At 45.5% G+C, this 18620-nt stretch overlaps 1 protein-coding gene across 1 annotated transcript in view; it reads left to right on the top strand.

The window, feature by feature from the left end:
- Positions 1-18620, top strand: part of NCAPD3 (non-SMC condensin II complex subunit D3) — a 35379-nt gene that overhangs the window by 6751 nt on the left and 10008 nt on the right. Inside the window, exons 9-23 of the mRNA XM_077787997.1 lie at positions 410-482; positions 764-886; positions 1022-1274; positions 1800-1862; positions 2040-2123; positions 4872-4945; positions 6989-7123; positions 8240-8460; positions 10347-10538; positions 10807-10904; positions 11598-11713; positions 13082-13189; positions 13722-13836; positions 13928-14035; positions 16953-17191. Of these exons, the coding sequence (XP_077644123.1) occupies positions 410-482; positions 764-886; positions 1022-1274; positions 1800-1862; positions 2040-2123; positions 4872-4945; positions 6989-7123; positions 8240-8460; positions 10347-10538; positions 10807-10904; positions 11598-11713; positions 13082-13189; positions 13722-13836; positions 13928-14035; positions 16953-17191 (2002 nt within the window). The remainder of the gene's footprint in view (positions 1-409; positions 483-763; positions 887-1021; positions 1275-1799; positions 1863-2039; positions 2124-4871; positions 4946-6988; positions 7124-8239; positions 8461-10346; positions 10539-10806; positions 10905-11597; positions 11714-13081; positions 13190-13721; positions 13837-13927; positions 14036-16952; positions 17192-18620) is intronic.

The following is an 18620-nucleotide window of genomic DNA, read 5'->3' as shown; positions in this document are numbered from 1 at the left end:
TGAAAGACCAACATGGAGCTCATTCTTCCATAGTTCTTGCTCTCTCTTAATGATGTGTTTTGCCTGTGTTTATTCCTCCTGTTGGGGATCCATGTTGTTGGAAGTGTAGTTTGTGCAGAGATCCCCAGACAACATATGCAAGTGATTGAGACTAAAGAATCTTTTCATGTTACCCTTCTGCTTGTTACAAAAGTACGGGAAGAAATTATTTTGTGCCTGCAAAGCCAGGTTAATATGGAAATATTAATATGGATGGTTCTCTGAGCATGTCTTGTTGCACTCATGATTCCAGAAGCATGGCCACTTCTGACTTCTCAAATGCATTCCAAAAGGAATGTCCTTGACTTTTCCTCTGTTATAAACCAGCTTTGTTAAAATTTGCTTCTCTCTCTCTCTCTCTCCTGTGCAGTTCTCTGGTAGATGAGCTGAAAGAAGCTGTTTATCCTGTTCTGAGAATATTGCTCCAACATATCTGTACCAAGGTATGCCAAGCTCTGCTACTTCTGGAGCTGGAGAACTCATGTGGATGCATTGGAATAACATTGATAGTTTAGAAAAGATGATGAAAACAGATTTCCTAAGGAATGAAAACTTGTGATGGTGAAATAGTGGCTGAGGAAGCTGTGATGAATCTCACTATTGTTGAATGTGAACATAGAAGCTCATTAAATTAAAAAATACTTCTCTTAGGCCCTGAAATGCCTTTCTGGCATTGAGAGCAGAGCAGTGAAGTATCACGGGGTGCCCTTGCCTTGTGTTTCAGGTCCCAGACAAGGCTGATTATCGCACCTACGCTGCCCAGGCCCTGGTGACCCTGCTGGACAAACTCCCCTGTGCAGAGTTCGCTGAATTCATCGCTTGGCTTTATAAATACTCACTCACCAAAGTAAGTGTATCTCCTTGATGCTTTGGAGATGAATCTCAGCACTGAATAGCTCTGTCACTGCTGGTACCCAGAGGCAAGAAAACTCCGTGTTCACTTGCATTAACAGAGCACCTCGTGTGCTTTTTCTTCCTGCAGGTTTCCTGCAGAGTGTTTGCTCTTGATGTAGCCTTGGCTTTGTTGGAGCTGCCAGAGAGGAGCCCAGGCAGCTCCTTGTCCCAGGATCATCAGAGTTTGCTAAAGCACAAGTTTTTAGTGCAGGTCATGGTGTTTGGCCGGTGCTCAGACAAAGCCCCCGTGGTGAGGAGCAAAGCTCTCAGCAGCTTTGCCTATTGTCTGGAAAAGAAGGCTGCTGCTACCTGCGAGAGCATTCAGGACTTGCTACAGAGCTGTGAGTATTGTGGGCACATGAGGTAATGAAAATCATTCTTGAACTTTCAAGGGGATAATTGCTGGGAGGTAGGAGTTGTCAGGAACTTTACAAACTGGCCCACAGAGTCCTTACATACTGTGTCATAATGAGCAGTAATTCATGAGCCTTGTTACTTATGAAGCCTTATCTTTGGAAGGGATTTATCCTCGTGTATCAGTTCCAAAGAGATTCCTCTGCGAGGTCCCTTTGAAGGATGTTTACAGACAACCGAAATTGCTCATTGGGAAAAAAAAAAGCAGCTCATTCTTGCCTGACAGCTGATTAAATCTTGAGTTGCCTTTTGCTTCTGCTAAGTTGTTCTGCTCGTGACTGGCATTCCGAGCTCCCTCAGGTGTGCTGAAGGCCAGATGGCACGATTCAGAGCCTGCACACAGCATCCCACGGTTAGATTGCTCGCCCGAAGAAGATTTGGAATGGCAGGATATCCAGAATTAAAATACTTTGTTTGATTTCCTTTTTTTTTTTTTTTCTCTTTTTTGGCAGCCTCTGTCCACACAGTGTTGGATGCAAACACAAACACTGCAAGCATGACAGTCAGTGGAGAAGGTATAAAGTCATTCTTTTCCAGTAAGTCTCAGGCTTTTCTTGGCATGCCATTTCCTAAAAATACACATATCTGTTAAACCTAGGGCATGCATGAGGCTTTCTGTTTAACACTGAACCATCTTCTTGCTGGGTGATTGTATGCCTTTATTATTCCTCAGCTTTTATCTTTTCTTTCAGCTGTGTCCAACCATCCGCTGAAGACCTTACCAACTTTCAGAACTGTGGAGCTGACAGACAGCAGTGGCAGTGCTGGGCCTGATGGTATGTCAGAATTAAAGCAGCCTTTCCAGATAAGCCTTAATTCAAAGCCTTAATTGAAATCAGACTTTCTGATGTGTATTCATTGTCCATTTCTCAAAGGAAGTGGAGAAAGCTGTTGCAAAACACTTAGGGGTGATGAAGGGTGTGGAATTGCCAGCCATAAAGAAACACTATTTCCACTCAAGTCTGAAAAACACACTTAATCCTGAAATGCACATGTCTGTTGCTACTAATGTGGTGGCAACACTTGTTGAAAAGCAGGTAATTTATTCTTCCCAGATGGTAATTTATGTGGAATGTAACGCTTGTAGCTCCATGAATTTCAGGATAATTAAATCTCTTGCTCTGGTGCACAAAGAACTGATGTATTTTGCTCTGTAAAGCCCAGCACCCTTGAGTAGCACCATTCAGTAGGCAAGGATCTGTTTGTCTGCAGCATCAGTGTCACACGAAATGTCCTGGTGCAGCATTCCAAGCTGCCTCTCGTGTGTTGACAGCATGAAATCACCACGCAAGCTGGCTTTTGTGGCCGGGATGTTCCTCCTTTAAACCTCTCCCTCTCTTTTCCTCTTGTGTGGAAAAGCTTTTCTCCCTGACCTTTTGGCCCCTGCCGGGATCTGCGCTCTCAGTTCTTGCTGTTCACCTCCCTTGAACTGCTGACAGTTCAATTCTCTGCCTCACATCCTGCAGTGCTGCTTTTGTTCCACGCTGCTCCTCGCATGGGATCTCCCTCCCTATCTCCAGGAGCCAGGCTCCAGCCTCCCCCCACTGAAATCGAAATCTCCTTTTTTCAAACACGCTCTGCTGATAAATTTCCTTCATCTGCTCCCTCAGATAGAAGAGTCCTCCAGGCCACTCAAGGTATTGTGAAGTCCCTGTTTAGTTGCAGGCTCCTCGTGCCAGAGGATGCCTGGGATTGTCTCTGATACCCAGCTGAGCACACACTTGGCACTTGGCAAAACAAATTAAGAAGAAGCTGGAATGAAAAAAGACTGTCTGGAGCTCCAGAGGATTTTGGAATCCAGGGCTCTCTGAGGCAGTCAAGGTGCATTAGCAAAGCTGTCTGGCCCATGCCTGTGCTTGGCTCATGGCTGTGCTAATTTTGCACTCCTCTGAAGACCAAACAGCTCATTTCTTTTAGAGAATAAATAAACCTCAACCAGGGAGAGTCAGAACATGCTCAGTGCTCAAGGGCAGAGATAAAAAGGGTGGGGATAACCTGCAAGGTGAGGTGTGCACTGCAGAATTCCCTCTGCCCACCAGCATCAAACATTCCCTTCCCTTGGGAGTTCTCAGCCATTGAGAACTTGGGAATTTTGGTTGTTTCATTGTTTGCTCGTCCCCCCCATTTTCCACACCAGAAAAATCAATGTCAAAGTGTAATTATTTGGTTGCCTTCACAAGACTGGATTATTTTAGTAGCAAAATCTTGCAGTGGAAAGGTTCTGTGCTCTTCCTGTGCAGCTGCTCTTGGGAGGAGGATGGAACTGCACTTAGCTGCCCATTAAGAAAGCCCAGATCAAAGTCCCTTTGCTTCCTTTTGGTAAAAATGTATTTTTAAGTTAGTTTTGCTTAGTTCCCTGTGACTAATCCTATTTTTAATGGCAACAGGATGGATGTCCATGTGAATCTCCAAGTAACAGATCTCCAAATTTGGCATATCTTTGGGAAATCTGACAAACAGTAATAAATAAAAACCTTAAAAGTCATGGTAAAATGCTTAAAGTCCTTATGGCCAGTTAATAGCCCAGTGATTCAAAATGTGAGAAATAACTGATCTGTGTATTTAGTCATGTGTCATTTAATAACTTAATGCCTCGATGATATATTTTTTCCCCTGCCAACATGCAGAAATAAGTATGAATATGGCTGTGCAGAGTAAAATGTGAGCCCTAACATGCCATCCAAGGAAGAGAGATGTGTTCTGGTTTCCTTGCAGACTCTGAGGTGGTTCTTTGCAGCTGGGGTTCTGCAGCCTCGAGGGGTTCCCAGATGGAGTCACTTCCCCTCTGTAGCACCCAGCAGCTCACACAGTAATGCTTGCTGCTGTGTGCAGCTCGGAGGCAAAGCTCCCAGGAGGTTGTGGCTGTTCTGAGCTCTGCAGAGCCTCCCCTGGCTCTGTGTTGGCTCCTTTTGTCTGAGCTCTGCCCAAGTAGCCCTTCCCACAGGTACCAGGGTTACCTGAGCCACAGACTGTGCCTGACTCCTCTGCTGAGCTCTCAGACTCTGAAGGTAGCCTGATATCTTCTGTATAGACAAAGGAAGAGGTCAAAAATTACAGTTTCTCTTTTTTTTTTTTTGCTGTATGTCTCAAGCAATTTGTTCCATCATTTTCTTTTGTGATAGATTAAGATGAGTTTTTCAAATGAAGGGAGTGGGACAATTGGGTTTGTTTTTCCTTCTGGCTTATGCCTCATTCTGGGTGATTTTAATTGTGCTTTGGTCAATCCTTCTGCAAGTTTTGGGGAACCTTTTGAGTTTGTTTTTGCCCTGAGTTTGTGCTGCTTTAGGATGGGGAGGTCCTGGCACAGGGTGCCCAGAGAAGCTGGGGCTGCCCCTGGATCCCTGGCAGTGCCCAAGGTCAGGCTGGATGGGGCTTGGAGCAGCCTGGGACAGTGGAAGGGTGGGACAAGATGGGCTTTAAGGTCCCCTTCACCCAAACCATCCTGGGATTTTGTGGTTCCAGCTGGTGCTGTGGGTAATTCCTTCTTCGTGGGGGTAATTCCTTTTTATCCTCATTTTGGATAGAAAAAGACGTCATGGCCATGCTGAGAGTGAGAGCTGGAGATGAGAAAACCAGTGTGAGGAAAGCTGCCCTGCAGGTAGGTTGGGGTTTGCATCCTTCCCTGCTCTCGGCGATTACCCAAAATTGTTAAATAATTAATTAGGCCGCAGCTTTGCTGCAAACTCTGTCACTTTGCCCACTTGTAGCTTCCTGCTCTCCCTGCAGAGTGCCTTAAAGGCATTTAAGATCTTGTTTACTAGCTCCTGATAAGTAAATAATGCAGGCATAATGATGGAAATTTCTCTAGTACCCTTGCTGGCATTCTGTTATTCCGTCATTTGCAAGGAGAGGCTCTTGTCAAATGTCAATAGGCATTTCAATTAAGAGACTTCCTCCTAAACTGAAGCATATTAGCTGCTTAGTTTGTTTTGACCTTGTTAGCAAAGGGATTAGGTTATATCCAGCTTCTTTTTGAGCTCTGTGCTGCTTTCCTTGCTGCTCATTTCTTTAATGAAGTCATTAGCTTTTAAAGACAGAAGCTTCAATGGAAATTTCCTTGTTTTAAAAAAGAGGTGTCTGCTGCTGACTGCCTTCCTCCGTTAGTCCTCTTCACCCCAGCTCTTCCCCCTCAATTCACACACTGATTTGAGCTTCCCAGTTAGGGCTTTGCAATTCATGTTTTAATGCTTTCTGATTAAGAATAAAAATAAATCCCCCTTCCTTATTATGAAGTAAGAACTGTGGCTCATACAAGAGGCACGTTACTTTCAAGGGGAAATTGTGACATTCTCCCTCTCCAGCTGCTGTTCCAGAGCAGCAATGACTGGAATGATGTTTTCTGATTCATTTTCCAGCTCTGGTTGTGCCCAGCACTCATGAATCGTTAATGTGCCGCTTCACTCTGGGTGTGATAAATCTCTGGGTGTGATAAATCTCTGGCTGGCGTTGGCAGGGGGTAAATTGTATTTTTGCTTTGTCACCCAGTGCCCCTGGCACAAACCTAATGGTGGTCAACACTCTAAGTGAGGTCCAAAATGAGAGGGGATCTGGGGACAAAGAAAGAAGTTCATGGCAACTGCATTCTTCTGAAACAGGAACTTAGAGCCTAAATAGGGCAGCGGGGGTCTAGGTAGGATCAGTTGGGTTTGGACTCCCAGTTAGCTCCTTACAGTTGTTCCAAATATCAAGGCAAGTGCAATGAGATGCCTGTTACATTCAGTAATTCTGTCTGGTTAAGGTGCTCCTACCATAATTAATGAAAAGATTTTGAAGGCTGCAAAGCAGCAGGGAGGAACAAGGGCTTTTTTGACCACCTGGTTTTAAGTTGCCCCTGAGAGAGTTCCACAAGTAGAACACATGTAGCTTGTGATGATCAGGGAAAATGGCAGCACCAGAATGGAAGTTGAACTTTTTCCATTGAGTTCTGCTCTACATCCAACCAATGCAGATTGAAATATAGATGAGAACCTCTTGGGGCCTGGGTGTTAAATGACCACAAGAGTGTAAAAGTCCTCATTTCCCAGCCCATATAGCCAAAGGAGGAGTCTGAATGTGCAGGATCAGCTTCTCAAGGTTATTTTCCCTTATCTAGAACATTCTTTCTCTGACCTGCTGAGCTCTGTCCAGCAGCTCGGCCATGGCATTCTGTCTGTCCTCAGGGGGTGTTTGCATTTTATACCAAAAACCGCCTGTGCCATGTTTACAATAACGTGCCAATATCTGTCATTTATGCTGGACAGTGTGTCTGTACCTTAAACCAACAGAAAAGTGTCACCAGCACAGCAAGACATGGAGGGCAAGGAGAAGGAGGAGAAGAAGGTCAGGACATGCCCAAATCCCTCCATCTTGTGTCCCTGTACTACATTCTAAAAAGCCCCAAAATTCTACTTTTTCACCCTGTGTTATTTCAACTACCACACTGCTCAAACCCTTGTGGCTTGTAATTCCTCATACAGACTTGGCAGTTTTTTTCCATGGGCTAAAATGGAAGCCACAGGTGTTTGTGACTTTGTGCCAGGGTCTCTGAGCCCCCTGCCAGGGTCTGGGACAGCCAGGGCAGCTAGAGGGGTGTGCTGGACTCTGACAGGAACCTTGCATGGGAGCTTTGAAATGCACCTGAGTGCTGCTGTTTGCCTGGCAGGTGTTTGTGAGCATCCTGAAGCAGGGGGTGCTGCCCTGCACGGCCGAGGACCTGGGCGTGCTGCGGGAGCGCTGCCGGGACCCCGCGGTGTCGGTGCGGAAGCAGGCGCTGCACTCCATCACCGACCTGCTCCTGGTGAGCTGGGGCTGAGGGTGCACCAGCTGGGGATAAACGGGTTAATAAATGCTCATTTTGCACAGCAGGTTAATCAATGCCCATTTTATTAAACAGGCATTTATTAACCAGGTACACCTTGGGCAGCCAGAGCCTCCTCCAAGGTGGACGGCGGTCTCGAGTTTTTCTCACAATTATCAGTTTGGTCCATTTACACATTCTGCAATTACGCCTTCAGCTAATGAAGTATTCCCTCAGTTTGCTTCCCCCCCAGTTCACTTTTGTTTATACTTTTTGAGGCCTGAAACAGTAAGGTATCATTGAGTTAGAGCCCTGGAGGGATTGTTTTGTCTGAATAAAACAGGAGAACAGTAGCTGACACTCTATATGGAGCTTAGAGTTATACCCTACAGCAGTACAGGATTTTAGCTTTTCTATTTTTCAAATCCTAAGGCATCAAGGGGAATGGGAATTCTGCCACACCGAGGATGGGGGAGGGCAGGAGGGACCTCAACAGTCAGCTGTTCATTCTGGGAGTTGCATTTTAGGCTGCTCTAATTCTTTTCATTACCTTTTGACTCGGAAGTCATGACTCACTCTGATACCTACTTGTGATTTATGCAGAGTGCTCCCAACTCTTGGAAACACTGATTTTTCTGGCTGTTGATTTATGTGTCATGAAGAAAATGTTTATGTTGCTGGCCTTCTCAAGTTAAAAAAAACCCTGAATCACTTTTAGATGTAATGTGTGGATGATAGCAATGCTATATTTTTCTTTCTTTTCTATTTATTCACAAAGGGTTTGTAACTCAGGCTTGGAGCACAGGGTTTATATTAAGCAAAGCTCTTTTTTTTTAGTGCTAAATCATCTGCTGTACAGCCTTATTGCAAACCTGTTATAATTCTTTATAGAGTCTCAAAACAAAGTGTTACAGTACTTTAGCAGAAACACCAGGTATTTATCATAGAGATGATTAAAGACCTTGTGATGCTGAGTTTCCCTGTCCCACCTGCTGCCGCACTGCTGGGCTTGATTAAAATTCAAGTTTCAAAGTTTGTAGCTGAACCTGGAGGCCTTTGCTGGTCTTATCCATGCATTTGGGATCCCCTAATGATTAAAAAATGTGTTTCTCTCAGTCTCAGCACAGCAATGTCCTGGTGCAGAAGGCCTGGTTGAACGGAGTGGTGCCTGTGGTGATGGATGCAGAAAGCTCTGTCCAAGAAAAGGCTTTGGATTGCCTTGATCAGCTCTTGCTGCAGCACATAAAACCCTACCATAAATACAGGAGTGATGATGGGAGGCAGGAGCTGGCGTGGGATCTGCTCTCCCTGTTGTCTTCAGAAAGCCAGGAGCTGAGGTAAGTGCATTTTTCCCTCTCCTGTCTATGTTAACATTCAGGATTAAAACCTAGAGAGGATTTTTTTTTCCTTTTAGTGCCATTAGAATGCAAAACTTTTCCTTTACAGAAGGAAATTACCTACTGACTGAGGACTAAGATAAGAGTCTGAGTTTGTGTTCTCATTCCCTGTGTGGTCACAGACTATGAGGTACCACAGCTCACACGCACACTGTTAAAATGCACGTGCTGTCTGCTGAGCGAGGACAAGAAACCAAATTTTTCCCAGGGAACTCTTTGAAGCTGCTTAAATTCCCTGCTTGAAAGCCTCAGTATCATTCTGGGGATGGAAAGTACCACGTTGAGGTGCTTGTGTTGCCCTGCCAGCTCCCAGGACAGGGCTGTGAGCACGGACAAGGAGAATCCCTCTTTGTTTTGTGTCAGGTGTTTCCACCTGCTGCTCCTGTTACCTGTGCCCTCTCCCTGGACTGAAATGCTCTTTGTTGCATTCCATGCTGGATGCACTGATAGCACATGAATATTTAAGTCAAATGGAGGTGTTCCTCTGACAGAAGTGAGAGAGGATATATAAAGCAAGAACATCACCTTGTATTAATTCTTATGTACAATATGTTACTTGTCTTGTGACAAATCGAATTATCCTGCCTGCCGCAGAACGCCGTGGGAAGGAGAGGGAGAAATGGGATGACACACAGCATGACAAGGACACAACATTGATTAAAGACAGCTGTATGTTTATTAGTCAACAGGGCATAATAGCTCCGAAATAGCAGATGAGGCACTGGTGGTGCTGCCGTGCCAGTGTGGGGAGCTGTCACTGCTCTAATTCGGGCCGTTTTGTAACAGGGTTTGCACATTCCTGGCACCTTCTTCCTCCTGACCCTGCAGGACCTTGCAGCTTGAGAAATCTCACAGCTCTACCAGTGTGCAGTAGATAATTCGGGTTGTGCAGAAAAATGAGCAGGCTGTGATGCCTGACATGACTCTGCTGTCCCTTTACCCCTGGGACTCTGCAAGGCCAGGCTGGATGGGGCTCTGAGCCCAGTCTAGTGCAAGGTGCCCTTCTCCATGGCAGGGGGTGGATTGGGATGATCTTCAAGGTCCCTTCCAATTTAGGCCGTTCTGTTGATGCCTTGTGCAGGCTGGCCTAGAACAGAGCTGGACAGAGCTGAAGAATAAAGCAGGGATTTATTAAAAGCATCTCCTCCATGGATCCACCTTGGGCAGCACCAGAGCCCAGCCAGGGCTGCACCAAGATGAACCAAAATGGTCCCAAGATGAACCAAAATTGTCCCAAAATGCACGAGCGCTCCCGGGGGCTCTCCCTGGGATCAGTTCTGCTCCATTGGCACCTTGGAGTTCATTGTCCCATTCCAGCTCCAGCCCATCAGTCCCATCCTGCTTGTTTTTCTCTCTCCAGCCCACAGTGTTTGTACTCCTGGGCTGAGGTTTGGATCATTTGTCCTTGGTGCCCAGCTGGAGCAGGAATTGTTTTGTGTCTCTGCTCTGTGCACAGAGCTCAGCATCCCCTCACGTGAAGCCCAGACCCACACACTGAAGCAGCAAAGAATGTGAAAAATAGAAAAGCTCAACCTGAGGCATCATTATGACTCTGGGTATTAAATAACTGCTGGAAAATCTTGGTTACAAATTGCTGAAATTATAATTTCCTGATGTGTCATGGGACCAGTTGGCCTTCTGTCTTACTGCCCTAGATCACAACAGCCATGTAGAGATCTCAGGTCTGTAGTGAAAATATGTGTAAATATGGAAATTTTCAGTGTGAATTGTGGCAATGCCAGGCAATAGCAGCTTTGTTGTGTTGGATTTTCCTGGATTTTACTGTTTTCTTTATTCCTCCCTCAACTTTCCTTTCCTCCCTGCAGCCGTTACCTGAGCAAAGCCTTCCACATGTGGTCCAAGCAGAACAAGTTTACCTCCACTTTTATCAATAATATCATGTCTCATGTGGAGACAGAGCATTCCAGGGCAGCTTGGATGCTGCTTGCCAAGGTGGCAGGTTCCTCCCCCAAGCTGGATTATTCCAAGATCATTGACTCCTGGGACAGTGTCAGCAGGTCAGTGTGTGCTTTGAGCTCCATTCTGCCAGGCAGCCCTCAGTGCCCTTCCACGTTTTAAATTCCAGTTTTTTCTTCAAACTGTCACTTCTGCAGCTGGAAATCCAGCAAAGACCTCTAGATCTGTGCAGTAACCAACTCTTTCCTCAAGCTCTCTGAGTTTTCATTGCCTTTGACAGGTCTGTCCTTAATAATGCATGTCCCAGGTGAGAGGATTGCTCAGCTGTGATTTGGTGCAGGGGCTCAGAGTTCTCTGTTGCTTTTGCAGGCAGCAGAACTTGAGCAGTGACACCGTGGGACACGTCCTGTGTGTCATGGGGCACGTGGCCAAGCACCTTCCCAAGAGCAGCTGTCAGGGGCTGAAGGGTGAGTGGCCCTGGCAGAGATTTTGTGCCTCCAAAAATGTCAGAATCTGAGGTATTGATGATCCCGAGATTGTAGAAAGTCTCTGTCTGTCAGCCCCCTGCCAAAGCAGAAGCCATAATTGGTCTGTGCTGGTTTCCAGGTTGTTTATTCTGTTTCTCTCTCACATGTTCTGCTGCCCTGCCCAGCTCTGTCCTGCAGGGCAGCGTGTGGGGCTCTGCCCTCAGTGGGATGTGACAAACATTAAATACCAGAAACTCCCTGGGCTGCATTTACAAGAACGTGCCAATATCTGTCACCTCCGTTGGACAGTGTGTCCCCAGCCTGAACCAACAGAAAAATGCCAACACCACAGTGAGACATGGAGGGCATGAAGAAGGAGAAAAAGGACAAGGCACATCCAATTTCCTCCATCTTGTCCCCTTTGGACCCCTCATCTAGAATCCTAAAATTTTACTTTTGCACCCGTGCCACACTTAATTATTACTGATATCAAACACTCAGAGCTGGTAATTCATCCTGTAAGATTGAAAACTCTTTTCCATGGCCAGAGATCACAGCCAGTGTCTCTGGGGGCTCTGTCCAGGGGGGTTTCTGACCCCTGCCAGGGCAGCCAGAGGGAAGTCCTGGATTCCCACACACAAACACTTGAAAAGCTTAGAAAATGCTGATTTTTATGTTTTATGTCATCCCCAGAGAACATCCACAACTGGCTGAAGGAGTCTCAGTGTCCCCTGGAGGTGATCAGCCCAGCTGTGGAGACCCTGCAGAAGCTCTGCCAGGCCTCTGCAGCTGCACCAGAGGAGGCACAGGTGGGACTTAAAATAAAGCTTTTAAAACAGCCTGTTCCCCACTCAGGGGGTGTCTGCTGCTGTCTGCAGGCTGTGGGATGATGAGTTCTAAAAAAGGGGCTCTGACTCCAGCAACTGAGCCTGCTCTGCTCAGCTCTGCCTCTTTGCTGCACTTGAGCTGGAGAACATCCTGGGGCTAAGCCTGGGCTTGTGAGAAATCTTCTGCCTTCAAATGTATTCCCCCACACAGCTCTGAAATACCTGCATTTGCCTTCTGTCCAAGTTTACAGAATTCCTAAAGGAAATTTCCTGAAGGAAACTTGTTGCTGTGCTTGGTCCTGTTTGAGGCCACAGATTTATGCTGTAATCTCTGGCTGTTCTCCATCAGAGTTGCTGGAAATAAACATATTTCCTAGACCTCTTCCTGGAGACCAAGCAGAGAGTTAATAACTTGCTCATAACTTTTTTTCTGCCTCCATTTGTTTTATGCCATGGCTTTGTTCTGCTCCCATAGTGGGAAGTTAAGCCATATTTTGTTGGTAAAATAAAAATCTCAGCCTGGACACAATTGCAAAGAAGCTAAAATTGATGCAGGTCTCCGTCCCTAATGATTTCTCTTTGTGTCTGTTTTATGTTTCTCTTTCAGTATAGATGGCAGCTCTTTTATAATAAGCATCCCAATCAAGTTTAGTAAATAATGGGCAAAGCTGAACCCTCTGTGCCTCAGAACCCAGGGTGGGGTGATGGTTTGTGGGTTTTTAAACCAACAATCAGAAAATCCTCCCCTGTATGGTACATCCAGAGAGCGTTGGCTTAAAATGAAATGCAGATGTTCCTGTAGTTGGTCACTTCATCAAATCTAGCTGTTACCATTTATATATGTATTTTATTATTAAAATTACCACTCTTAGATGGTGGAAAAGCAGAAATGATGCTTTGTATTCACCACAGTGCAGTAGATAATCAGTTTTTCCTGTGCTTCCCCTCCAGTCTTTAGAATTCATGTCATATTTTCTTTGTTAATGGAGTTGCTTTTTTCAAGCAACATCTAAAAATTCCCACAGACACCTCCAATGTGTTGGGTGCACATGAAACAGTCGCCTAAATCTTTTTGTTTAAGTCTGTGTGATTTCTATAATGAAGTAAACTTGGGCCTGAGGATCATTAAAAGCCAAATTTTCCAAGGTGTTTTGACACTTGCACTCATGCTTTGATGTGCAGGGAGAATTTTAAAGCTCTGAGGCACTGTCAGATTGATTTTAATGGGATCCAGATTATTAAAAGCACATAAAGACTTTGATATTCAGGATTCATGTGTGGACGGATATTACAGCTACCTTTTGTTTAATTAATGAAATGTTGAATTAATTTTGTTTAATTACGGAACAGGAGCTGCTCAACCAGGTGTGTGGAGATTTGGTATCCACCTGTGAGAGCTACATCTCCAACATAGTCCTCAAAGAGGATGGAGCAGGGCAGCTGCAGGAAGATCTCTTGGTAAGTTTGGGGATTATTATTTCAAACAATCCCCTTCAAGGATTGTTTAAAGGGTGGAGGTGTGCTTGGAGCTGGTGTTCCTCAAAATCCATGCCAAGAGGTGGGATCACAGCAATGTGCATGGCCCGTGTGTGTGATGAATTCTTGTATTTAAGAGCCCACAGCAGTTTTACACACCAGCAGTTGCTTTAAGGATATGGCACCCCATGTATTTTTAATAGATGACGTGGTTTTTTCTGCTTGTTTTTCCACACAAACTTCTCAGATGAGCTGTTTGGGAGAGTGGTCTGTAAAGTGCATGGAATGCTTTGAGGAGTATTTCAGTCTCATTAGATGGAGGGGGGGGTGTTGGAACATATTAAATACACCCACCCAGCATTTCTGTTCCAAAGCCTCCCCTTCTGTTCTCCAGCCACTGCCTTGGAAGGACTGAGGGAATTTTGAGTTGTTTTTGAAGAAGAACTGACTCCTGCTGGTTTGATTTGCAGCTCACCCTCTGCCTTTTGACTGCAGTGCTGCTTTCTGTCTGCAGGTGAGACACCTCTTCCTGCTGGGCGAGGCTGCCCAGCTGTGCCCAGCCAGGGTGGACAAACGCATCTTCCTGCTGGTTCAGTCCATCCTGGCCTCCTCTGGCAGCAAGGACCAAGGTGAGCCACTCTCCTTCTGCCTTGAGCTTTGCATTTGCAGGCACCACCGTGTGCCAGGCCCTGGTTCCATCCCTGCCCTGTTCTTTTCCAGTGTCTGCTTGCACAGACAGTGAGGAGATGCCCAGCTCCCAGCCCCTGTCCCAGTTCAGGGGCTCAGCCATGCCTCCCGTGGTCAGGGCTCACGGACTCATAACTTTAGGTAAGTGCCATCATCCTGCCCTAAAAATGGGCCTTCATGGGTCTCAGCCTTTCTGGTGAAGTTCTGCCCAGAATCCTGCAGAAAAGGAGGCTCAGGGGGCACCTGGTCACTCTGCAGCTCCCTGGCAGGAGGGAGGAACTGGGGAACAGGGACAGGAAAAGAGGAAAAAGCCTCCAGCTGTGCCAGGGGAAGGTCAGGTTGGACATGAGGAAGAATTTCTCCATGGAAGGGGTTGTTAAACATTGGAAGGGGCTGCTCAGGGAGCTTTGGAGTCCCCATCCCTGGAGGTGTCCAAGAAAGGGCTGATGAGGCACTCGGAGCTCTGGGCTGGGTGGCAGAGTAGGGATCAATCACAGGTTGGACTCAGTGATTCCAGAGGTCTTTTCCAACCTAAATAATTCCATGTAAAGCTCTGGCAGTTGTGACAGAGAGCCCCAGTGCTCTCTTGGCATTAGCCCAGCTCAGAGCTTTTAGCAATGCAAATATCCATGGAAACAAGTTGGGCAAACCATCAGAACCCTGCCAGCTCTGCTTCTCCAGGTGGTTAATGCATTAATAGTGATCAATAATTATCACTGTCCCCCAGAGCTGTGCTGTCCTTGTACTCAGAGTTGGGTGCTGAAGGATCATCTCACTTTCCAAGAAGCTCTAGAGAGGGTGAAGAAAACCTGGTGCTGTTGAGGTAGCTTAGAGCAGGATGACTGCACTGAAATATTTGTTCTCCACGTGAGGGAAATGCTGCTTTCAGACAAGTCTGGCCAGCTGCATTCCCAGGATTCTGAGGAATACCTAGTGAAAGTTCTGGGTTTTAATATTTCCTTTGTTAGGAACAAGTTTCTTTTGCAGATAGGCAGCATTATTCTTCCCTTAATTGCTTTGGAAAGTTTTAATACTTTTGTGCAGAGCTTGGGAACAGGGAGAAGCGATGTTAGAACTATTGCAGGCTATTTTATTTTAGGTTGGTTCAGTGATGCTCTCAGAGGTGGGTGTCTCCCTGCTATGCCTATGACAGCTGGGGCTGTTCTTTTTAGCTGCTTTGAATAATACCCTGTACACAGAAATAGTTTGCTGTGAAGGAGGGAATTTGGCATAGAGACCCACTCTAAAGGTCTAAGGGGAGTTTGGAAGAACTTGAAGTACCATCTCCCTGAGAGATCGTGCAGATTGCTCATCAAGTTCCAGCATGAGTTTCTTGTTTATTCCCTTGTTTACTTCCTGATGCCTTCTCTGGCTCATTTTGGAGGCAGCGAGCTGGGCTGGTAAGGAGAATTTATCCCAGCTCTGCTACTCTGGTGATGCCTTGGAATGGCTGCCTAGAACAGAGGCTGGACAGAGTTAAGAGAATAAAATGGGTATTTATTAGAGGCCTTCCATAGATACACCTTGGGCAGGGTTAGAGGCTACACCCAAAATGGATGATGCTCATGAGTTTTTCAGACAGAAATGAGTTTGGTCTATTTGCATATCAAGGTTAATCCTGCAATGACAGCTTCAGGTAACAAAGTAATTCATAGTTTGCTTCCCTCCAATCCACTTCTTTATACTTTTTGAGGCCTGAAGCTGTTGGAGGTCCTACAGGAATTGTTTTGTCTGACCAAAAGGGGAAGAGTTCCCCACACTTTACACGGTGCTTAGAGCTGTGCCCTAATGCAGCGCAGGCTTTGAAAGCACCAAAAAACCTAAAATTGCAGGCACTGCAATGGGCATCATTCCTCAGGGAACCAAAAAACCTAAAATCTCAGGCATCACAACGGGTGTCATCCATTAGTGGAAGCAAAAAAACTAAAATTGCAGGCATCACACTTGTGGCATTCCTTAAGGAACCAAAAAACCTAAAGTTGCAGGTATCAAAATGGGTATCATTACTTAGGGAACCAAAAAGCCTAAAATTGCAGCCATTACTACAGATGTCATTCCTTAGGCAACCAAAAAGCTAAAATTGCTGGTATCATAAGGAGTGTCATCCCTTAAGGAACAAAAAAACTAAAATTGCAGGCATCATAATGGGTGTCATTCCTTATGGAACCAAAACACCTGAAATTGCAGACATGACAATGTGTGTCAGTATCACAACAGGCATCATCCCTTGGGGAACCAAAAACCTAAAATTGCATGCATCACAAGGGGTGTCATCCCTTAGGGAGCCAAAAAACCTAAAACTGCAGCCATTAAAAGAGATGTCATTCCTTAGGGAACCAAAACCTAAAGTTGCAGGCATCCCAATGGGCGTCATCCCTGAGGGAGCAAAAAAACCTACATCACAACGGGCGTCATTCCTTAGGGAACCAAAAACCTAAAATTGCATGTATCACAATGGGCGTCATTCCTTAGGGAACCAAAAACCTAAAATTGCATGTATCACAATGGGTGTCATTCCTTAGGGAACCAAAAACCTAAAATTGCATGTATCACAATGGGTGTCATTCCTTAGGGAACCACAACACCTAAAATTGCATGTATCACAATGGGTGTCATTCCTTAGGGAACCACAACACCTAAAATTGCATGTATCACAATGGGCGTCATTCCTTAGGGAACCACAACACCTAAAACTGCATGTATCATAATGAGTGTCATCCCTTATGGAACCAAAAATCTAAAATTTCAGGCATCACAATGGGTGTCATTCCTTAGGGAATGAAAAACCTAAAACTGCAGCATCCCAACGGGTGCCATTATCCCAACGGGCGTCATCCCTTAGGGAACCAAAAAACCTAAAATTGCATGTATCACAACGGGCATCATCCCTTAGGGAACCAAAAAACCTAAAACTGCAGCATCCCAACGGGTGTCATTATCCCAACGGGCGTCATCCCTTAGGGAACCAAAAAACCTAAAACTGCCGGCACCACGAGTGTCGTTCCTTAGGGAACCAAAAAACCTAAAACTGCAGCATCCCAACGGGTGTCATCCCCAGGGAAGCTGTGCCTGCAGCACGAGGAGCTGGCCAAGAGATGCATCGCGGCGCTGGCGCGGGAGCTGGAGGAGTCGCCGGACGTGGCCGTGCGCAACAACGCGGCGCTGGTGCTGTGCGACCTCTGCGTGCGCTACACCTCGCTGGGGGACAGATACATCCCCAACATCTCGCTCTGCCTGCGGGACCCCCACCCCTTCGTCCGCAGGCAGACCCTGATCCTGCTCACCAACCTCCTGCAGGTGACCTTCAGCCGCAGTTTAGGCGGCTTAAAGATGGGTTTTGTTGGTTTTTTAACAAGGGTTTCGTTTTTCTTTTATAGTACTGTTGTAAATGTAGGTGAACCCAATGGGAAGAAATGGTGATGTCTGACTCGGTTCAGAAGGCTGAATTATTTTTTTTATTATAACTATGCTAAAATACATTAATATGTTATATAAAAGGAGGATACTTTCTCTGACTCTAACACAACTTGTGACCCTCTCCGAGAGCCCAGCCCCAGGTGGGTTGGATTGGCCACCAGGCTCAAACAATCCTCCCCAGAATCCAACCCAGGTAAACAATTCTCCAAACACATTCCACATGGGAAAAACAAGGAGCAGAAATAGAAATTGTTTTCTCATTCATTTCTCTCTGTGCACCTCTATGAAAAATCCTGAGAGGGAGAGAAATGTGCTTGCCACATAGTACTTTTAAAGTTAAAGCTTTAGGTAAGTGCTATCGTCCTGGCCTAAAAATGGGTCTTTGTGGATCTCAGCCTTTCTGGTGAAGTTCTGCCCAGAATCCTGCAGAAAAAGAGGCTCAGGGGCGATCTTGTCACTCTGCAGCTCCCTGGCAGGAGCTTTTTTAAAAAACTATTTTAAAAAGTTTTCTATGCCTTCTGATGACATATTTCTACTAGGGTTCTCATGTGCTGTTTACGTAAATGATGAATGTTTTGCATTCTTCTTTGTGGGAGGAGAGAATTGATAGGTTGTTGGTTTGACCAGTGTGGTTGGAGAGGTGGCAATTTAATCCTCCAATCCACTGTCACTTTTAGAACTTCATATATTGTGAAGTTAGAAATAAAATAAGCATTTTTTTCTCTTTTGAACTTAAAAACCTATTAAAAAACCCCTAACTTTTAAAAATCAAGACAACAGTGTTTAGTGACTGGCTTTCCTGCAGTTGAATAAACAACACCTCAGTGGGATAATGAGGTTATTTTTAGTCTGTGGTTGACCCTTTTCTCATCCTGGTTTATTTGAGCTCCTCCAGTTTCACTCCTCTGTCAGTGGCTGTCACCAGCACTGCTGTCACTGTGGTATCAGGGATGGTTGAATGAAGGACACACAGACTCTAGGTCTCTTCAGAAGCTAACCTGAGTTTATTACAATTCATGACTATTAGAAATTAGAAATTCACTTTTCTTAAAAATTCAACACACTGTTCTGATGCAGTCATTAAATGATTGGTCATTTAATCAACACCCCTCACATCATTGGTTAATTAAGAAGAAACTCTTTGGTGAGCATCTTACAAGAAAACAACTGTTCAAAACACCAGCTGCAAGATTGTTTTCATTCTTTCTCTTAGCTTTCTCAAAAGTCTCCAGAATAATTCTTGGGAAAGTCTATCTGGCTTCTCTCTGTCCAGGTTGTCAAAATCCCCACACCACAACACCTTTTTTTT

The sequence above is a fragment of the Lonchura striata genome, chromosome 23, assembly GCF_046129695.1.
Source record: "Lonchura striata isolate bLonStr1 chromosome 23, bLonStr1.mat, whole genome shotgun sequence".
Classification (NCBI taxonomy): Eukaryota; Metazoa; Chordata; class Aves; order Passeriformes; family Estrildidae; genus Lonchura; species Lonchura striata.
Note: the sequence above shows the minus strand (reverse complement) of the source record. Positions and strands in the feature narration are given on the sequence as shown.